The 20,860-nt window shown below is 41.0% G+C and overlaps 2 protein-coding genes across 4 annotated transcripts; one reads left to right on the top strand and one right to left on the bottom strand.

Moving 5' to 3' along the window:
- Positions 1–846: 846 nt before the first annotated feature.
- rnf165b (ring finger protein 165b) lies at positions 847–13,649 on the bottom strand. Of its 3 annotated transcripts, none has more exons than XM_039620622.1 (8): positions 13,120–13,649; positions 9,157–12,159; positions 8,858–8,989; positions 8,050–8,179; positions 7,762–7,866; positions 7,329–7,424; positions 6,706–6,809; positions 847–4,580 (listed from the first exon to the last, which is right to left on the bottom strand). In XM_039620622.1, exons 2-8 carry the CDS (start codon positions 9,585–9,587, stop codon positions 4,463–4,465), a joined length of 1,116 nt encoding a protein of 371 aa, XP_039476556.1. In that variant the 5' UTR covers positions 9,588–12,159; positions 13,120–13,649; the 3' UTR covers positions 847–4,462. The 3 variants fall into 3 exon arrangements, with proteins under 3 accessions (XP_039476556.1, XP_039476555.1, XP_039476557.1); XM_039620621.1 differs by having other exon boundaries at positions 9,157–12,220; positions 13,120–13,645; XM_039620623.1 differs by having other exon boundaries at positions 8,858–8,986; positions 9,157–12,220; positions 13,120–13,645.
- Positions 13,650–15,597: 1,948 nt separating this feature from the next.
- On the top strand, positions 15,598–19,915 carry LOC116310511 (ATP synthase subunit alpha, mitochondrial-like). Its single transcript, XM_031727331.2, has 11 exons — positions 15,598–15,759; positions 16,231–16,306; positions 16,735–16,904; positions 17,109–17,282; positions 17,682–17,848; positions 17,952–18,252; positions 18,373–18,597; positions 18,684–18,791; positions 18,907–19,051; positions 19,134–19,284; positions 19,367–19,915. Exons 1-11 carry the CDS (start codon positions 15,700–15,702, stop codon positions 19,443–19,445), a joined length of 1,656 nt encoding a protein of 551 aa, XP_031583191.1. The 5' UTR covers positions 15,598–15,699; the 3' UTR covers positions 19,446–19,915.
- Positions 19,916–20,860: the final 945 nt, after the last annotated feature.

Genomic DNA, 20,860 nt, shown 5'->3' with positions numbered 1-20,860 from the left:
TCAGATTTCAGGCAATCTTGGATTGCAAAAGAAATACAAAAAAACAGAACTTCATAAGTCATAAGTAGCTCATCTGGCTTACTGTGACTATTGTCTATAACAATTTACAAGGTATTGTAATCCATGAAATACAGAAAGAATTCGATATAGCAGGTTTCCTTGTCATTCTGGCTATATTGCTAATCGGGATGAAGATCCAGTGAGAACAATAAATGTGACCTTGACCTTGACCGTGAGCGCAATATGGATGAAAACCTACTAGGTGATCAAATCTGACCAATACTCCAGGAGGATTAGTGAATCTTGTCAGCTGGATGGATGGACAGATGACGGACACCTCGCCAAGGCATGACTTTATCGGTCATGCTTGTCTTATTAGTGAAGATACTTTAACAAGTGGGCAATATATTTGTCAAGTAAAAAAAAACCTCCACTTTAATATCGTCCTGATTTTTCTTTTTCTTTTAGCTGCTCCCTTTGGGGGTCGCCACAGCAGCTCGTCTGCCTCCATCTCACCCTATCCCTAGCATCCTCCTTTGTCAAGCCAGACCTCGGCATGTCCTCCTTCACTACATCCACTAGCACACAAAGCCTGTCTGAGGTACTCCCTCTCCTCTGCATTCCTGATTCTACACCTTCCACTGTTTAATAACATCTTGATTGCTTAATTTAAAATCCAATACAGTGGTGTACAGAGGCAAGCTTGGAAAGATTGTGCCATTTTCCAGAATGTGTGGACCCACCATTACAGATCTATCTGCGATATGTTGTCCAACACATGTAACAGCTTACAGTTTTAAATGTAATGTTTTTTCTAAATTCAAATGACTCCAAATGACACACGGATCCGATTAGTTCTCAGCATTTTAGGCAGTTTATTTGAAAAACACATACAAAAAGATCATATACAAGACAATAAATAAAAAAGAGACAGAACAGTTTGGGTTAAGCTATGCAACTTTTTGCATCATCATTAGTAATAAATACAGTACAAAATCCACCCAGAGTGAATCTAAAGATTTTCCACAATATTCACTGATCATGTTATTCTTCATTATGATTTAGCTATTGCTTTCATATTATTGATACATACTTCTACTTTTCTATAAAATACTCAAGATCATAAAACATTGCGCGGTTACAGCAAAACAGCAGTGTGTTGTACAAAGATGGCCACTTCCCTTTTTCACTGGCAGGTTAATAATCAACATTTTTTCAGCAGCAAAGAAACATCTGAAATATTCAAGAAGGTACAGCATCATATTAAACACATCTACAGAGCTACTCCCACATACACATAGGAAAACCTGAGAAGGACATGCATTAAAAAGCTTGTGCTTTAAGTTCTACTGTTCATTCCGGTTCATCAGCTTGAGTTAATACTATGGCTACTGTCCAGTTCGCTCTGGAGTTATGGGGTACACTGTGGAGGGCACGGGGTAAGGCCAGTGAGAGCACGAAATGAAATCATAATAGTAAGACCAGCCAGCTTCATTCCAATCCAATATATGTTATAATAATTTGCAGGATTAGTAGAGTATTAATAAGAAATGCACACCGAAAACGTAGTTAGCTTATTATACCCAGGTGTAAAACATCTATATTGTATAACCACAGTACACCAGAAGTTTGCTCAATAAGATCAATGGCTCAAGTTAGCATGTTAGATATACGTCCCATAATCCCACACAAAGCAACTGCCAGCAACAAATAATACAGCTTGTAATGTGGGTCGTAAAGAGAAGCACTAAATTGAGACCCAGATATGATTTATATTGTGGTCAACTTAAAACGTGAAAAAACTAAAATAAATGTGACTGATTATGACAACAGAAGTGAGCTAAGACAAAAAAAAAAAAAAGGGCTGCACCCCGACATCTGCTTTGCATCAAAGCAGGGATGATGTCTAGAAAGTAAAACATTTATTAAAAAAGAAAAATCGAGAGATGATATGAATGGAATGTAATCCAGATCAACAGCACCATGCTGGCTAGAAAAAATGTGTCGGGGGAAACAACCCCAGTCGATTTTTCAACAAGTTTCTTTTTTTTTCTCTCCTCTGAAAAAAGAAAACACAGACGGCATGCAAAAGCATCCCCACCGACCAATGCATAATGAGGTATTCTTTTTTTAATATTTTGTGTTATTTTAAATAAATATATTGATTAAATTGCAAAGTTATGAGATAGAGACATTAAATATTCCACCACAATAGCTAGCTAGCTACAGTTAGTAATAAATAATGATTGTTAAATACTTAAGGCATCTTTAATCACAGCATTCTATGTGAACTAGCAAACCTCCATTTTCATCCATCTGTAGTTTTTTGGATGGAGGTTTCATACGAAAAGAAAGAAAAAAAAAAACAAACGAAAAAAACAAACGCAACACAAACAGTCAAGTTACCCTCCAATAATACACAAGGAAGCATGAAAATATTTAACTGAACTGGAACACAAACTCTAGGACAAGAAGAACCCACACCACCAAAACAAAAAAGAAAAAAAATCAGGCAACTCCATATTATAGTGCATTTACAAAACACAAGCTACATTAGAACAGCAATAAATATGTTTTTGCAGCATTGCAGCTTTTTCTTCACTATGGTTAAAGTGGACAAGGACTCGGCATATTAGTACCATGTCCAGATTGGCATGTGAGCAAAAGAAAAAGAAGGAAGAAAGAAAAGAGTACAGGTAATAAAAAAGAAAGAACGAAATGGCAGGGAAAAAAAGACAATTAAAACAAAATTAATGTTAAGAACAATTGTTTGGTATTTTTCAAATGGATGGCTTTTTCTCCCTTTCACCCTCCTTCAAGTGAACTACGCCAACATGGTTCATGCATGATATAGAAAAACAGCTTCTATCACTGAACGTATCACAGTTGTTCTAGCAATACCATACACTACGACCATGGGGGGAGAGGGGGTGGGGACAGTCATACACATTCTAGCACATATCACAGGCAAACTAGTTTGTATTGTCCCTGTAACACCAGACACAGTCTTTTTTTTCTTCTTTTTTTGTTTTTAAATCAAACAGTGGGAGCAACTCAGATTGAAATGAAAGGAGCCGATACACAACAGAGGCCATTCACTGGATATAGAAATCACATGTGCTTGTTCGATAGGCAATAAGGTTCTGGTGATAGGTAATACAAATGTCAGGTACTCTGATGGCAAGACTCAGGCACTGCATCCTCAAGCCCATGCCGGCCTCTCATGATCACGAGCGTGACCATAACCATGAGCGAGGCCACAGAGAGGAGTTGCTGTTAGACACGGATCCACCGGCAGCTCTTTGAGTGCTGTTAGGAGCGCAATGCTTAGCTGGGCGATGATCAGTGTCTAACGGCAACTTTGGTCTACTCGGGATGAGTGGGGAAGGGTGCGGGGGAAGGAGTGGGGAAGGGGGTATCAGGTGCATTCTTGTCCTCCTCTATGAATGAGTGGGATCATCAGAGTCATAATATACGGTTCACATGCACAGACACAGTCCCTGTTTCTACTGCTCCACAATATTAACGACACAGCCCAAGCCTGCCATACAGCATGCACATCAGAGGCCTCTGCTCTAGATTATAGAGGCCCGACTACGACACTACACAGATCACTGGAAGCCATGCCTGCAGTTAGCGTTTTTAGCATCAACTCTGATGGCATCTACTAACTGTAAATCCAAAACCATGTTAGACAAGAAAGAGGGATTTTTGGCCTTTTTACATGACTAGCTCTTTCTCTGGTTGCCTACGATTAAACACACTGAATATTCTTACTGTTAGAGCTGTATTCACCCTCTCTGTAGGTTTATTTTTCACAAACATATTTCTCAAAAGGCTTTTGCTTGCTACACAACACTGTTACTCTGTAAATACTTATTCAGTACTATACTCCATTACACCACAAGCGTTCAGCTACAAGAGTTCACACCAAACAACCTCATGCTAATCATTTGATAATGTTCTGTACAGATGTGCTGAGGGCTTGGGCAGAGTGCAGCTTCAAGGATTTTTCACAGGCCTGGGGAGAGGGATGGGGCAAAGGGTTTGGTTATAGTGGCAGAGAAATGGCCTTGATACACCACACTGAGCTGGGGAGGTTGGTCGTCAGAGTACCCTTTCTCTTGGCGGCTGTATGGAGAAATGTACACAATCTGACAGAACTGTGTGAAGCCTCAGCACATCTGTCCATACACGTCCACTCCTACCTTCAACATCCAGCCAAGTCCATTAAACCGAACCTCAGTCCAGGCGCCTATCTGTGCATCAACCCCCCCGTCCCTCGTTGCGTTGTAGGTGAGTGTGCTTTGTTGATCCCTCTGTCACAGCTGTCTCAGAAGGCAGGCTCGTTGAGTGATGCAGAGGGGAAGAGGGGTGTTTGGCAGAGCCTCTCCCCCTGGAGGGAGGGCAATGGAAAATTAACAAGACCAAGATCCAAAGCTGCAGAAGTCAACAGGAGCTATCAACTGTCGGGGGTCAGCTGAGTCTCAATGTCCACTCTGCAGATGGGGCATTTCCTGCTGGTGGCCAACCACTGGTCCACACACGCCTGGTGGAAGAGATGCATGCAGGGTAATCTCCTGAGGAAACAGGAGAGACAAGGTCAGGAGTTTAAAACAAGCATAAAAGCGTCCTTCCAAAATGTCAAGCTGTGTAATAATCCCAGAGGTTTACGGTATAAGTGGCTGATTGATCACCAAATCTAGACAAAAGTCATTTTTCCTGGAAAAAAGAACATTCACAGAAATGTTGATTGCACACCACTGCTTTCTATTTTACAACTACAACATAATTTGACACGTCTTGAGAAGATGTTAAGAGCAATTTCCCTGCAGTGAAAGTTTTTTCACAGTGTGCCAATTACCTGCTTTAAAAGTACAACCTAATCACTGCGAGATTATTTACATACAAAATCTGAATTTCCTAATATTTTCTAATGCATTTTCTTATGCAGCTGAATTAAGTTGTTTTTTTCATGTGTCTACAACAGCTGGAATCAAAGTTCAATTTAATATTTCACTAATTGTTAAAGAAAAAATACCAAAAAACACAGAGCTGCTGCTTCGTCAAGGTGAGAATTTGCTGTTTTTCTTCCCCAATGAGAGAAAGTAACTAAAGCTTTTTGTCAATACAAGCACACCATTTTCTCAAATAACAAAAACCAAACTATAAATGGACATTTGTATGATTTTTTTTTCTCTTTACACCTTTTTTCACACTCTTAGCTTGAATAATATTTAATATTTAACATTTAAAGATGGTTTCCTGCTTGATGTGAACCCAGAAGTGACAACAAGCTTCATCCTTCAGCTCAACTAACAGCTGGATAAAACAACTGTTGTTGCTCTGCTTTGTTACACAAACTTCACGGTCTTTAAGTCTTCCACATGCGTATGATTCATAGGTCTGTCATATCCAGGAATCCATTTGTATCCAGAATAAATCCAGCCATTGGACTATGATTCACGTTTGACATCTGAAAGCAGCTCACATTTGACTTTCATATGTGGGGGGGAAAAGCTTAAAATGAACGTTGTACGTCATAAGGAGGATTTCTGTGTTTGAGGTACAATAATGATATATTTACTGTGGGTGTTCCCTCATATCAAATCACCCGAAATGTATTTTAGGACCACGTGTGCCAAGATTTGCTTGTGTCATAAATAATGGAGGATTTTCAACATAAACCAGAGCAAACGTAACACAATCAAGCTGAGATGTTGGGTGTACGCTTTGTTTGAATAGAATTAAAGTCTGCTACCAAATCACAGCTCCATCCCTCCCTTAAATGCAGAAGATTCTGTTTATTCTTCCCTCCTTTCCGCCTATTCAGTGGGTAAAATAATTTGCTCTGTCACTTCTCTGGCTGAACGCATCACAACACCGGACACACATCAAAAGATTCTGCGAGAAGCTAATGCTGCCCGCGGGGAGGGTTTTTAAGATGAGGTGCTGGGAGAAATCCAGTGATGGGATTTTAAGACATGAAGCTTTTTAACTTAGGTGGCAGAACCAGTTTAGGGTTTAGAAATGCTTAGATCCTGTGTCTTTATATCCAGTTTATGGGAAAGAATTGTGGCTAAGGATAAATTAATAAATTAATCTCTAAGGACTAATCATCAGCAAAAGCATTTACCCTGACAGGCTTGGGAGAAATTGTGGTCACAGGTGGAAAAGCACATATTATGGACAAATGAGACATGTTGCAAGCATTTTCTATCCAATGTAGCCAAGCAAGAAGAAGACCAGCACAGGAGCAGTTTGATATAAATTCTAATTAGAGGGCATGTTGATTAAACAGGCCTCATTTTTTTAGAGGGGTAACTAAACCCAGTTGTCTGTGAAGGTAATGCAATTAGTTTTGTAGGTATTAATATAGTCATGAACCCAAGTTAAGGGACGCATTTAGGTTTAGTTAGGAGAGGAGCAAAGTAATTCCAGTTCCTCCTGAGGGGGACATGAATGTCTAAATTGAAATTCAATGCAATGCATCCAAATCCACAAATCAACCTCAACCTGCTGTTACAGGCAAAGTCACTAATCATCTAACTGAACCACAGTGGTACATTCACTGAATGACAAACAGACTGATAATGCGATACTATTTCAGGATGTGAGAAACAAATACATCCTTCTAGGAAAAAAAGAGCTTTCATGCGCAGCCTACATCAACATCTGCATAACCAACCAAAGAAAAAGCAGTACCTGACATCCTCGCCATCCTCCAGCATCGACAGACATATGGTGCATTTTTCATCGGTGTCAAGCTCCTCATCATCCAGACACATCTTCAGGTCCTGTGGTATTCTCTGCACAGATAACCACACAAGAGCAAACACACTTTAATTACTGAAGTGTGCAGTGTTTATGCCACAGGGGTCTCTGAGTCAGCTCAGGCAGAATAAAAAAACAAAGTCTTTGAATTATACTTCCCAGAAAAAAATAGACATCAAGATGGAAATGACTCAATTACTCCTGCTCACTCAAAATGTACCAAATAATCTTGCATTCTGAGTATTTGGGTCATATTTGGCATAGACGTTTCTTTAAATTCATTCCACGTACATATCTGCAGACAGCTGGATGAGTCATGCAGCGGCTTGAACTGTGAACACTGCAGCCCTGTCTCGCTAATCTGGCAACGGAAATTAGTTTGACCTTTGAACTACAGTGACAGACGTGACCTTCATTCCACATCTTTGATCCTTTCAACCTGCTGCTGCCTTTCGCTATCCCTTTCTTTCGCATCTTCAGTTCTTCCCCTTTACCGTACCACATCAGAAAGGTATATTTAATCCAGCTAGGAGCTAAAGAGTCTCCAGACCTACCTTTTTGTACTTGTGGGGGAAAGTGAATCTCTCAATGGTGGTTTGGACCGCTCCACGATTTACGCTGCCCAGTCTGTCCTCCAGCTGCAGAAGCTCCTATGAAAGAAATCCCAGTTGCCTTTAAAGGAAGGACCTTTCTGTATTTTGCCACTAAAATAACAGAAATAAATATGCACAATAAAAAGATATTAAAGTGTGTAATGTAATCAAATCGGTGCCTTAAGGAACAGAACACCTTGCTCGAAATGAAAACAAATGGCATGAGATTAAAGGCAGCTGGACCATTTAAAGCATCTGGAGCCCTGGGTAATTGGAAATAAGAAAATCAGCTACACGCTCAAGCCTATCCAGAGATTGGTCACAGAGAAAACAATGATAAATTAGTGTAGACTGGTGCGTCTGCTGAGGAGAGCGAGGAAATAGGCGCACAAACCTCATAGCTCTCTCTAACTGCAGATGCGTGGCGGGAGGGGTTGAGACTCTGCAGAGCCAGCAAGTGCAACTGGGGATATGGGTAGTTTCTGATCTCATGGACAACCTAGGAGATGACAGATAAAAGAAGCTAGCGTCAGCTTTGCAGCAGAAATCAGAAAGAACAATAGAGACACGGGTCATCCCCGGTTGCTGGGTGTTGAGATTAATCTCAGAAACCAGGAGAAGAGTCGCCGTGAGTTCATCGAGATGAACATGATTGATCGTATGGAGGCAGAGGGGAGCTCACCACTTGCGTTGAGGCATTGTTTCTAGGGAAGTGGTGCATCCTAGGAGAGGTCAAGTAGTGCTGATAGTGCTGCGGCAGCGGGTGGATGTGATACTGGTGGGGGGGAAGCCCAGCGTCCACACTTAGATCCCTGGACAGAAACGGAAAAAACAAATCAGCCAGTGGAACACTGCGAGGTCTCTGGAACACTGAGTTTCGATAACAGCAGACTTGTGTACTTCTGTAGCTGCTCGATGGGTAAATCTTTTAAACGGTGAGATTGCAATATGATTTTCAAAAAATATCTATATCCCCATACCAGGTCAGATACAACAGATATGATTACATGAAAATTGGTTATAATGCAAGCAAATGTGTGAGAGTTGATATTATAAAAGTAATCAATACACATGGACCAGCAGAAGGTAACTAGACAAATGGCTGTAGCACACATAGCTAAAATTAAGCGATGAGCTACTTAAATAAATACATTAAGAAGAAGTTTGGGAACTTCTTGATTCTTTGGGTCATTATTTTGTGTGTTTTTTTGTCTTTGTAATTTGTACTCTGTGATTTCACTCAAGACTCCCGTTGACAAGAGTGCTACAACAGCAATTTATTTGCTTTCAACTCTTCATTTTGAACTCATTCATTCAGATCTAAAATGTGTATGTAACTGACATTTATCTTAAATGGTCAAAGATGAGCTGGTAAAAAATTTTTTCACATTATGAAATAAGGTGTCTGTTGATGTTTCTTCTTAAAAAAAAAAAAAAGCTTTTTGCATCTGTGGCGCTGCATGTGTCATTGAGAGAGATGCACTGCTTACCAGTCTGTGCCCTCAGCCAGGTAGCGGGGCTGCTGAACCACAGGCTGCGGAGGGACATGGAGGGGGGGAGCAAACTCATAGCCGGGTCGCAGCCTGTGGGGTTGGTGAGGAACTCTCTCTGGGGTCCGTCTACTAAGACAAATAACTAAGCATTTGAAAACATCCTGGAAAATAAGAGTTTATCATTTAAATTTAAAATGTCACTGCACAACTCCAGTAGTTACCAACGAGGTGCTTAGAACCAAATATTTTGTCTTTTCCTCTTTATTTTTTTTTGTATCATAAAGCTGTGTGGATACCTGGAGGGTGGCAGGATGTGTCGGTGCTGGGCCTCGAGGATCTGCTGCTGGAGGAGGTATTGCTGGTGTAATGCCTGAGGTAGGAAGGGAGGGGCGGGGATGTCCTGGAACTGGGGAGCGGGCAAAGGGTTGAGGGGCGAGTGGAGCGGAGGGCCGTGTTGGTGGCTGGGTGGGGCCAGGTGGGGGTTAATGCCTGACTGTGGCTGCCCTGGGTGGGGCATGGGGAAGTCCATGGGCAGCGGGGCCTGAGGACCTAACTGGAAGTGCCGGCAAGAGGTAGCATGGCTGTGCTGCTGCTGCTGTTGTTGCTGTTGCCGGTTGAAATGGGATCCTGTGGAGTATAAGGAGAAGTTGTCAGGTACCTGAGGGGGGAAATTAGTTGGAATTAATAGTAGGTGAAATGTGGTGTCACTGTGTGTGAGATATAGCATGTTAATGAAGCCCTACCTCTTACCTAGGGTGAAAAATACTTCTGTGGGGGTGGGAAAATGATGGTTACCACAAGTACCATGAGAATGAAAACCATTTTTGGTGCTCCACACAAAGCGCAAGCGTTCATTTCTTTAAATGTATTTCCAGCCCCTGGATCGACTCCTCGTCTTCACAGACAAAGGAACTGGATCAGAAGAACTGTACCCCTATACAGACATCGACGCAGCTCAGTTCTTGTAAATTCTGCAGCTGACAGCAGGTCAGTGCACTCAGAGGTAAACCATTATTACCTCACTGCCTGTAAGAAGCATATTAAACTGTTTCCCTGCCAAGTCTCTATCTACACAACTGTAAAGAACAATTTGTTCCATATAAAAAATTAAACTAGACATTAAATTCACATTATAAATGTGCTCTACTGAAATCAGCTGTCTCTCTGCGTTATACACTTCCAGTAAAGCTCTGCTATTCTTCGCCCATATGAACATTCAGGAGCTGACAGGAAATAGCTTGAATGCTTTTTTTAACTCTCTCCAACCACAGCTATTTGGCAACTGCAGCGAACAGACTGCTGTCGAGACTTGACAAGGAGTGGAAAATAAAGACATAGGCTAGCTTGTGCTGTGTTGCAATATGGTTTTAATACCCTGGTTAAGCTTAAGGAGATCTTTTTCTATCATGGCGGGACTGAGAATAATAAAATTTAGCTTTGATCAGATTTTGGGGGGAGGGGATCTCTGCCAAAGGGAGCCACAGTTATGCTCTGCCATGTCTGACTTTTAAACAGTTTCTTATAGAAGTGCAAAAGACAAGACTACTTTGCTCGTAAACACTTGATTTCTTCAAAAAAATAAATAAATAATAATTTATGAAGAAAAAGGCAAAGTCTACATTGCATTTACTCGGAGCACGCTTGAAAATTGCAGGTCGAATTTTAAATACAGGAAAGACCAGCAGTGTGGCTTTCCAGATTTCGCATTTCAGCTTGACAGTTCGTCAGCGTAGCCGAGCAGACAAGATATGACCTTGCTGCCGTGGGTCAAAGGCTCAGAGTCTAGACTGCAAGTAGCACACTGCGTTTTCAAGCGTCTCAGTGAGAACGATCACCATGAATGACAGCAGATAGACTCATTCAGGGCCCTGCAATGAAGTAAGCGTGGAAATCGTCTATCTTTGTCACAGCAGGAGAGGAGGTGGGTAGGTGGGTTGGTGGGGACAGGGGTGGAGGGAGGGGAAGGGGAAGGAGGGGGGGGGAGCAGATAGGGGACAAGGGAGAGGGAGGACAATAAATGGAAATCAGCAAGAAGCACACTGAAGGTTAGGAAAAACACTATATTCTTTATTGAAAAATATTAGTATTTGTGGAATTTGTGTTTTCTTTCTTGTTTGTTTGTAATAATAGTATAAATCCATGCAACAAAAATAAACAACATACACTGAAGGCAAGGCCCACCATGCTCCATATAGGGTTAAAAAGAACAAAAGCGGCATCCAATGAGCAGACGTGTTGGCTACAGCACATGATTTCAGTACAGCAGGGTACATCTTTTCTACAGAAAGATTACATTGGATTTTTCACTAGTCAAATGTAGAAAAAACATAAACAAAAAAATTATGAATCATAAATGTGACCATGCATTGAAAGTACTATTACCAGAACAAAAGGTAAAGAGAAACCACAACCAAACAATAAAGACGTTATTACTAATAGAGGATCTCTTTAGCAGTGCAGGAAAAATAGGCATCCCTGTGAAATGGATAGCATTTTGGTCTTATGTTAGTGGGGTAAATTGAGAAGTGATGAACCACCAGTGAGCATGTTTTCCTACTTAAACGTTTAGAGTTTCAGATGCCTGTAAAAAGGCAAAACAGGCCCTGACAATTCAGTGTGATTCAAAGCTTGAAATTTGCAAAAAGGGAACAAAAGGATTACACAAAAAAATGGAGACAGTTATGGCAGGTTGTTGTGTGGAGGTGCAGTGTACCTTCAGTCATTTCAAGTGACAGCGCCACTGGTTTAAATGTTACGTTTTTAACAGTACAAAATGGCATGCACGTGGTCCCAATTTCCATGCTTTAATTTATTTATTTGGGGGTTTTTTTTCAATCGCAGGTCACTTTAATCATGTACATTGCACCTTGTGTGAAGAGAAGAAAAAGATGAGCCAAATTCTGGTGTTCAACAATGCAGTGCAGTATTTGAGATCATGCAAAATGTATCCACTTTACAGGAATTTACAGCATGTTGTCTATCAAGACTGGATGGGAGGTACACAATGACATTCAACTGATCTAGAAAAGAGCTAAAAATGTTTACTCAGTGCTACAGCAATTTGACAGAAAAAAAGACAAAAAAAGGTGCTCTGTCCTAGGTGTTAGCTATTGTTTTAGTCTGTTTAACATGGAAAGTCTATGGCTGAGTACATCTTGGGAAAGGGGGGGGGGGTGCTTTTTTAATACCAATGTCGTCTTCTGATGGAAAGAGGAAATGAAGAAGGGATTCACAATACAGCTAAATGCAGAGAACAGGCAGAGGCCACGCCACACCACACAGCAGCAGATGATCATTAGCTACACAATGGGGGGGACGACAAAGATCTGATAAATGCAGAATGTAGAGCCAGCCTCCATACTATGAAACAGGGAAATAAGAACAGAAATAAAAGCACAATGAAAATCACTGATGCCACTGTTGTGAAATTAATGTTGCACTGTAGCTTTATAATTGTTAACTGATACCCCACACTCGATTCTTTTTCTTTTTGCAATTCGGCAGCTTCAAACAAACAGCTGCTGAATTGCCAATTAGCAAATGAGAGAAAAGGGCGACGGATACACTGATAGCCCGGAATTAAACGCTCCCCAGTCGACTGGCCACGTATCGATTAGCACACTGGCCAAATGAGAGGGGTAATAATTGTAATAACTACTGAAATCACGGTGGAAAAAACGGCGAGCGTTAGCAGAAGCAGATGATCTTCAAATGACATCATCCGTGCACAGATAAGCTGACTGGCTGGACAGGCTACGTCTATTTTGCGGTATTTTTCTTTACAGCACAAACACGATAGTTTCGAGGAAACCCTTGGATTTTTTCTTAAAACCTCACAAATAAAAATGCACCGCACGTTAATAAAGACGTCTGTTTATGTAGGAATGTGTTTCTTTTTCTTTTTTTTACATGAGGCTTTTTGGCCGCACGTCGCGTGCATGTGCAAGCCTTTGTGAGAAATGTTTCAAGAAATAGTCAGAGCCCAAGAAGCCAGTTAGCTTATCTGTAGCAGCGAAGTTAATTTTTAATTCGCTGTATTTGCACCTAGCAAACTTTATAATTCGGTGCCTTATATTAATCTGCGACGGATGCGAATATAAAGCGTTATCACGTCGGCAAGCAATTTGACCGTTAATTTCATGCTAGCTAACGGGAGCTAACCCAACGGCGGAGCTCGAGCTAGCTAGCCCAACAGCTGCAGTGAATATTAAGATAAACAGGGCACATGTTTTGGATCGATATGAATATTAATACCGTACCTCTGTTTCTTACTGAGCCGAATACAGGAAGAACCAGATATCCGACATGCACTAACACCATCCTGGGATCCTTATTTTATGATTCCGCTGGGTTATTTGGAGATATACAGTGGTAGTAGCCCATGCGGATCTACATTCAGGCGGCTGGTTGTTGCTGGCTGGCTGGCTTGGCTAAACACTACAGGCGAACCAAACCAAACGACTGTCTGACTCGCCTGGTTGTCGTTGACAAAAGCAGACATGTCATTTGTTGTACGGAGCAAAAGAGGGCGATGTTGCAGCGCTACATGCCAAAGCTGCAGCTATCTCTGGGTTAACCTATCCGACCTTGCCAAGTTAATCTTTATAGAAACAATGTAAACACATTAACAGGCTTAAAAAGGCAAACGGCACATTGAAGTAACTTGTAGTCTTGACTTTAAATAATGAAACCCCCACTTAAGGACCACTGTTGTTTAGTAATGTATGCCCGCAGCATTAGCAGACTCACTGGAACATATTTAAAAGAATAGTAGTAGAATAGTAAAAATAAACGCATTAGAGGCAGAGATGTCCTGGCTAGATGCGCTAAGGCCTACATTTCCCATGATTCAACGCAATTGCTCTTTTATTAAGCATTCGCGGACAGTAGGAAATAATCAAAAATATGATTTCCCTCTTTGCAAAAAAAAAAAAAAAAATCACACGAAGGTACCCCCAACTCGGAAAAGCAAGTTACTAGATAAGATAAATAAGTACGTATAAGAATGTTATCGCGTGCACTTAAAATATACTCACTGGCCTATTTGTTTGGTTTTGCTTAGTTCATTGTTAATGTAAATAATCAGCCAATCACATGGCAGCAGCTCAAGCCACTGACCTGCTGAAGTTCAAACAGAGCATCAGAATGGGGGAGAAAGCGAATATAAGTGACTTTGAAAGTGGCGTGGTTGCCGGTGCCAGATGATTTGGTATGAGGATTTCACAAACTGCAGATCTTCTGGGATGCCTTGATGATTTTCGAGGCCAGAGGACTATGGTCTGACTGCTTTGAGATTATAGGAAGGCAACAGTAACTCACATAACCTCTTTTACAACCAAACTTGGAGAATAGAAGTTCTTCTGATGGCTGTTATCAACAGGAGCTTTCATTGTACTCAAATGGTCTCCACATTGACCAGATCTAACTCCAGTAGAACACTTCTGGGATGTGGTAGAACCAAAGACTTCCACCATGGATGTGCATCAGACAAATTTACTATCATGTTGGTATAGAGCAAAATCTCTGAAGAATATTTCCAGCGCTTTGTTGAAACTTTGTCACAAAGAATTAAAGCAGTTCTGAAGGCAAAGCGGGATTCAAACAGTACTAGCAAGGTGTAACTAAAAAAGTAACCAGTGAGAAAAACCTTTTATTGATAGTAACCCCAATAACAACTAAAGTAAAGCATTATCTACTATTATATACTGGGAACTGCTTTTGACTGTTTGTTTAAAGGCATTACATTAAAAGAGAGGATTGTTTTCACATGCATCGAAAATATATATATACATATAAATGCACTTAATTCAGAACAGCAATGTACCAACTTCCGGTCTGTTTTGCTAGTTGTGCCTTGCTGTTGTGCTTTCTCTTGTTTTTTTTTTTATATATCCCTCTTAATTGTCTATATTTCTCCTGTTTGCTATTTATTTCTGCTGTCTACTATTTATATTTTATTTTGCCACAGTTGGTGCGAAGCACCCACAGTTTAGTTGTACATCTTTTTTGCCATTTCCAACGCCTTCTCAACACACTCTCTTCACTCATTAGTATTAGTTTTATTTCCATCCTTAATCACTCTAAACTGCTACAAATCCTTTCCAGCTTTCTCTCTCTGTCCAGCCAATCAAGCCTTTTTCTCCTTCCTCAAATACCAGCCTTAAATGTATAGCTAGCCTCCCAGTACTGCCATTTGCCCCCACAGCAACAGTTTCTTCCCCTACACTCTGATGAACACAGCTAAATAACCCACTGTTCTATCATTTAGGTCATGTGGACATATGCACATTGCACTACTCAATTTTGCAATTATAGTTTATATAGCTTCTTAAGACTTTCTGTAACTTGTTTTCTTACTTTATATCTATTAGACATATACAATATATATTGTATATACTGCCTATGTTTAAAAAAAATAAAACAAAAAAAACATTTATTTTCCTTGTATGCAGAGAGCAAAGTGAACCGGAGTCATATTTCTCATTTGCTTACACAAAGCTGGCCAAGTAAAGATGATTCTGATTGTAGTCTCTTAATTTCTTTGCTTATCACAACTTTTATTTACTGAAAAAAAAAATCAGTCCAGTTTTGTACCGAAAGTTTTTTATTTGTTTGTTTTTATATTCCCCGATTTAAGTTAAGGTGGTTTGCACAAAATAACGTTTTTATTTTGTGCAACGTATAATTTCCGCGTCAGTAGGGGGCACCGATGAGCATTAAAGTGGGAACCAGGACCACAGTCGCAGAAATAGAAGAAGAGTTCATTCAGCCATTACATTCGCTCACAGGCAGGTCGGAGCTGCTAACAGTTGAGGACAGGTCATTAGCAACCCGAGAAAATGCTATCCGTTAGAGTTGCAGCAGCTTTGGCCAGAACCCTGCCTAGAAGGGCTGGATTCGTAAGTACTTTAATCAAGCAAGTTGCATTTATTAAGAATATTGCAGTAAGTTTATTTAATATCCATGCGAGCATTTATGGGCGTGAAGGGTAACCTTAATTCCGCAGGCCGCTAGCTAACCTGTCACCGGCGTATGAATGCGTGCAAATACCCTTCTAATAAGTCCTAGTTAATAATCGATGCTAAAAGTCTTGAAATTGGATGTTTAAACGTGTTTTTTAAAGTTGCCCTTGTGAAGTGACTGACTTCGTCCTGTAGCACTAAATGTAGCACTTAAGCTAATGCTAGCTGTCAGCTAACAGCTCATTCAGCCACGCTTTGAAGGTCAGAAAGCCTGACAGCGCAACTCTTCTCCGCTGCACAAACTTACATTTGCCTCACTACAAGAAGCGCAGTTTTAATCCTTATTTAAATGTCTCTTAACTTTCATTTGCGCTCAACTTTTAATTAAGTGCTTGTTATTGAATCCAGGTGTCAAAGACTATTCCGGCCGCCTGCGTTGGGGTCAACCACCTCCACACACACAGACCATGGCTGCAGAAGACAGGTGAGAAAGTCAAAAACAACAGACCAGAAACTTTATCCTGTACAATGCAGGGCATCTCATAAAGGCGACTTATTAAAATAATTGGTCCTGCTATGCCGGTGAAACTGCTGTGTAATCCCTGTGTGTATGTCTAATAACACCTTATCTTAGAAAAGGCATCATCAGTGTTTGGTGTTTGAGACCCACGTAACTCTTCATTCTAATTATGTCATTTAGAAATTTAATGCATATTTTATTTCTTTGATTTTTGGATAAAAGCACATTGAGGTGACAAAATTAATCCTTTTTGCAGCATAAAACCATGAGGTTTCACATCTGTTTCTCAACTGTTCCTGACTTCTAAGTGTTTCAATAGATTATTGGGGAAAGCTTTTCTAATCATTTTAACATCCAGTTGTATTTATTTTTTGACATTTTGTCTTTCACAGGCACAGCCGAGGTGTCCTCCATCCTGGAGGAGAAGATCCTGGGAGCTGACACCTCTTCAGACCTGGAGGAGACGGGGCGTGTGCTGTCTATTGGTGACGGTATTGCCAGAGTGTACGGACTGAGGAATGTCCAGGCAGAAGAGATGGTGGAATTTTCCTCTGGCCTAAAAGTAAGTGCAAAGGCACAAGGTTTCTCTCCAACCTGCACATCTTTTATATATAAAAATGGGTAAAGAGGAACGGACCATGGATTTGTCTTGTTGAACTGACAATATTGTAAAACTAAAAAATGCTAACAGTTTCAAATCAGTGATGTTATGTTTCCTCAAGAAACCATATTTAAAAACTGCTCACAAGTTGTCCTTATCCTCCAGGGCATGTCTCTGAACTTGGAGCCAGACAACGTTGGTGTTGTGGTGTTCGGTAATGACAAGCTGATCAAGGAGGGTGACATTGTGAAGAGGACCGGTGCCATTGTGGATGTTCCTGTGGGAGAGGAGCTGCTTGGCCGTGTGGTGGATGCTCTGGGAAATGCCATCGATGGGAAGGTAATTAAAAACTTTTTTTAAATAATTTTTTGTTTGGGATTGTGACATTCAAGTTAATTAACTAGGGTCTTTTTAAAGAACTCGTCACCAGGTATCTTCTTGTAGAGCAGCTAGACTACCTATTAATCAGCAAAACTGTGCCAGTTTAAGCTTTCATAAATGACCTTGTCTCTCATTAGTAAGCATCCACATGAGTTATTTGGACCAGTGACGAAATCTTGCCTGTTGTTTTGTGGGGTGTTTTTGTTTTGTTCTGCCTATTGATGACTAGTTCAGTAATTAAATGGCAGTCATCGCAACATGACTTATTTCTATATTTTTATTTCCCACCATTATGATACTTGCAACCATTTTTGATGTTTATGTTTGCCTTAAATTGACTTTCTCTCTCATTCTCAGGGTCCTCTGGGCTCCAAGGTCCGTAGGCGTGTGGGTCTGAAGGCCCCAGGTATCATCCCCCGTATCTCTGTGAGGGAGCCCATGCAGACTGGAATCAAGGCTGTGGACAGTCTGGTGCCCATTGGCAGAGGCCAGCGTGAGCTGATCATTGGTGACAGACAGACTGGGTAATTATCAAAATTCAGAGATGGGTTTTAAGAGTGGTTTGGTCTTGATAGGAGAGCTGTAGATGAGTGGAATATTTTTAAAGTTCAATATTCCACATTCCAGCAAAACTGCCATTGCCATCGACACAATCATCAACCAGAAACGCTTCAATGAGGGAACTGATGAGAAGAAGAAGCTGTACTGCATCTATGTTGCCATTGGACAGAAGAGGTCTACTGTGGCTCAGCTGGTGAAGAGGCTGACTGATGCCGATGCCATGAAGTACACCATCGTGGTCTCTGCCACTGCCTCTGATGCTGCTCCGCTGCAGTACCTGGCTCCATACTCTGGCTGCTCCATGGGAGAGTACTTCAGAGACAACGGCAAGCATGCCCTGATCATCTATGATGATCTGTCCAAACAGGTGAGGATTTGCAGATGAATCTCAAATGATATTCATCACTAAAGTTTAGCATGTTGTGCAGACTTCTATCGGCAAATGTCACTATTATTCTCAAATCGAACGATTTTCTTTCTCCCACAGGCTGTTGCCTACCGTCAGATGTCCCTGTTGCTGCGCCGTCCCCCTGGTCGTGAGGCCTACCCAGGTGACGTGTTCTACCTGCACTCCCGTCTGCTGGAGAGAGCTGCCAAGATGAACGACAACTTCGGTGGTGGCTCCCTCACTGCCCTGCCAGTCATTGAGACTCAGGCCGGTGACGTGTCCGCCTACATCCCCACCAATGTCATTTCCATCACAGACGGACAGGTTTGTTTGAAAACTGTTTGGAGCTGACGTGTATCTGTTCATGTTTCGTATTGCACCTCTGACTTCTCCATGTCCCCCCCCTTTAGATCTTCTTGGAGACTGAGCTGTTCTACAAGGGTATCCGCCCAGCTATCAATGTGGGTCTGTCTGTGTCCAGAGTAGGCTCTGCTGCCCAGACTAGAGCCATGAAGCAGGTAAGATCTGGCTGACCTCCTTTTTAAATGTATTCAAGGCTAAAGAATTGCATATAATTCAGCAGGAGGCTAAAACCTTAGATGCTCTCTCATTTCATATTTTCCTACCTTACAGGTTGCTGGTACCATGAAGCTGGAGTTGGCTCAGTACCGTGAGGTGGCTGCCTTCGCCCAGTTCGGCTCTGACTTGGATGCCGCCACCCAGCAGCTCCTTAACAGGGGTGTCAGACTCACTGAACTGCTGAAGCAGGGCCAGTACTGTGAGTTACTATTATTTTTATTTCCCTAGAAATCCTCAGGGTATTTTACAGTGCTACTAACTGTCTTTAATGGTTCTTCCAGCTCCCATGGCCATTGAGGAGCAGGTAGCAGTCATCTATGCTGGTGTCAGGGGTCACCTGGACAAGATGGAGCCCAGCAAGATCACAAAATTCGAGAAGGCTTTCTTGCAGCACATTTTGAGCCAGCACCAGGACCTGCTTTCCAACATCAAGTAAGAAGAAAAACAAATCTGTATGTTTCAACAATTTGGGTTTTTAAAGGCTCACTCTGACCTCATCTGTTTTTTGTTTCAGGGCTGACGGCAAGATCTCAGAAGCATCAGATGCTAAACTGAAGCAGATTGTACTGAACTTCCTCTCCAGTTTTGAGTAATAGCACTGCGATTGATCTTCAGTGAGCTAACTGTCTGTGTCCCCATTCTGCGTATATATGTGAACACACTGAAGGCCAAAACCTCCATGTACAGATTTGTCCAAATAAAATTTTACAACCCTGCGGTGGTGTAAAACTCTTCTGATTGTTTGGTCAGTTTGGAGTTCAAGTTGGTGCCCTCTGAGCAGTTTTCAGTGTGACGAGAACAAAAGCAAACATGTTTTGAATAAATCTATTTAAATATATCAAAATGGAGAGGGTGATACTGCACATAACAAATTCATGAATGCTGTTTACTGTAAGTAGTTCTTCATAGGAGCATCATATTAAAAGGGGCTGATAAATGAGTATAGATCGACTTAAATGCTTTTCTCTGCTGGTTTCAGAACTTGGAGGGAAATGTAAGCCCAGTTTCTCAACTGGGGAAAAATGCTTAATAAATAAATTCAGTGACGCTGTCATGAATCAGATCCCTGAGTACTGTCTTATGTTTAGAGATTGAAGAGAATATTTATGTCTTGCCTGGCTTAAATCAATACTCGATTCCACAGCTCAATGCATATTTATGCAGTTTTTAAATCTGAATGAATGACTACTTAAAGGAGCTGCAACAACAAAATGTTTCATTGTGTATTGAGTTATTCTTTGAAATGAAAGCTCCTCACAAAAGGCAGTGCCTTCTAGTTATGCTTTTTCATAACAAGCTGTGTCAGTGGGACAAATGAAAAGTGGGAAATCTACATACGTTTCTGTTCATGTCCAGCAGGTGGCCATAAAATCTTAAATACTGCTGCTAACGAGGCTAAGAGGTGGTTTACCAGTAGATCTTAACTGTTGGCATTGTTGACCTGGAGTACAAAAGAATTAGTAGAAATGACATGATCTCTGTTTATGGTGTAAATTAAAACAGAATGCAATGATTTGCATGTCTCATAAACCAAATACAAAAATCTTTAAACAAACACATTTTACTATTTCATGAAAAATTTGCTTTGAATTTGATGACAAACACATCTGAAAAAAATTGGGAAACAAGGCTGAAAAAGTAAGTGGTATCGTGGAAGGACCATTTCGCAACTAATTAGGTTAAACGGTAGCAGGTCAGTACTACCTAGTGATACCCAGTATTACTGGGTATTAAAAAAAGTGCATCTTAGAGAGGCAGAGTGAAGACTTTTACTATCTCATCACTTACAATTACATCATTTAATATCATCAAAGGGTTCTGGGAATATCGAGAAATCTATGTAGGCAATGAACAAGGTCAAAAATCAGTGTTGTCTGTGACCTTCAGGTGCTCAGACAGCACTGCTTTAAAAACAGCCATGATTCTGTCATGGAAATCACTGCACGGGCTCAGGAATCCTTCAAGAACTCAATGTCTGTGAACACAGTTCTCCATGCCATCCACAAAT

The sequence above is a fragment of the Oreochromis aureus genome, linkage group 12, assembly GCF_013358895.1.
Source record: "Oreochromis aureus strain Israel breed Guangdong linkage group 12, ZZ_aureus, whole genome shotgun sequence".
In the NCBI taxonomy this organism is placed as follows: Eukaryota; Metazoa; Chordata; class Actinopteri; order Cichliformes; family Cichlidae; genus Oreochromis; species Oreochromis aureus.
Note: the sequence above shows the minus strand (reverse complement) of the source record. Positions and strands in the feature narration are given on the sequence as shown.

Coding starts and splice junctions, on each gene's coding strand:
- rnf165b (XM_039620622.1), bottom strand. CDS start 9,587: ATGCTATATCTCACACACAGTGACACCACATTTCACCTACTATTAATT. Junction 8,990..9,156: donor CACATCCTGCCACCCTCCAG/GTATCCACACAG, acceptor TATTTGTCTTAG/TAGACGGACCCCAGAGAGAG. Junction 4,581..6,705: donor GAGGATGGCGAGGATGTCAG/GTACTGCTTTTT, acceptor CTGTTTCCTCAG/GAGATTACCCTGCATGCATC.
- LOC116310511 (XM_031727331.2), top strand. CDS start 15,700: ATGCTATCCGTTAGAGTTGCAGCAGCTTTGGCCAGAACCCTGCCTAGA. Junction 17,849..17,951: donor ATTGGTGACAGACAGACTGG/GTAATTATCAAA, acceptor TCCACATTCCAG/CAAAACTGCCATTGCCATCG. Junction 18,598..18,683: donor TTTCCATCACAGACGGACAG/GTTTGTTTGAAA, acceptor CCCCCCCTTTAG/ATCTTCTTGGAGACTGAGCT.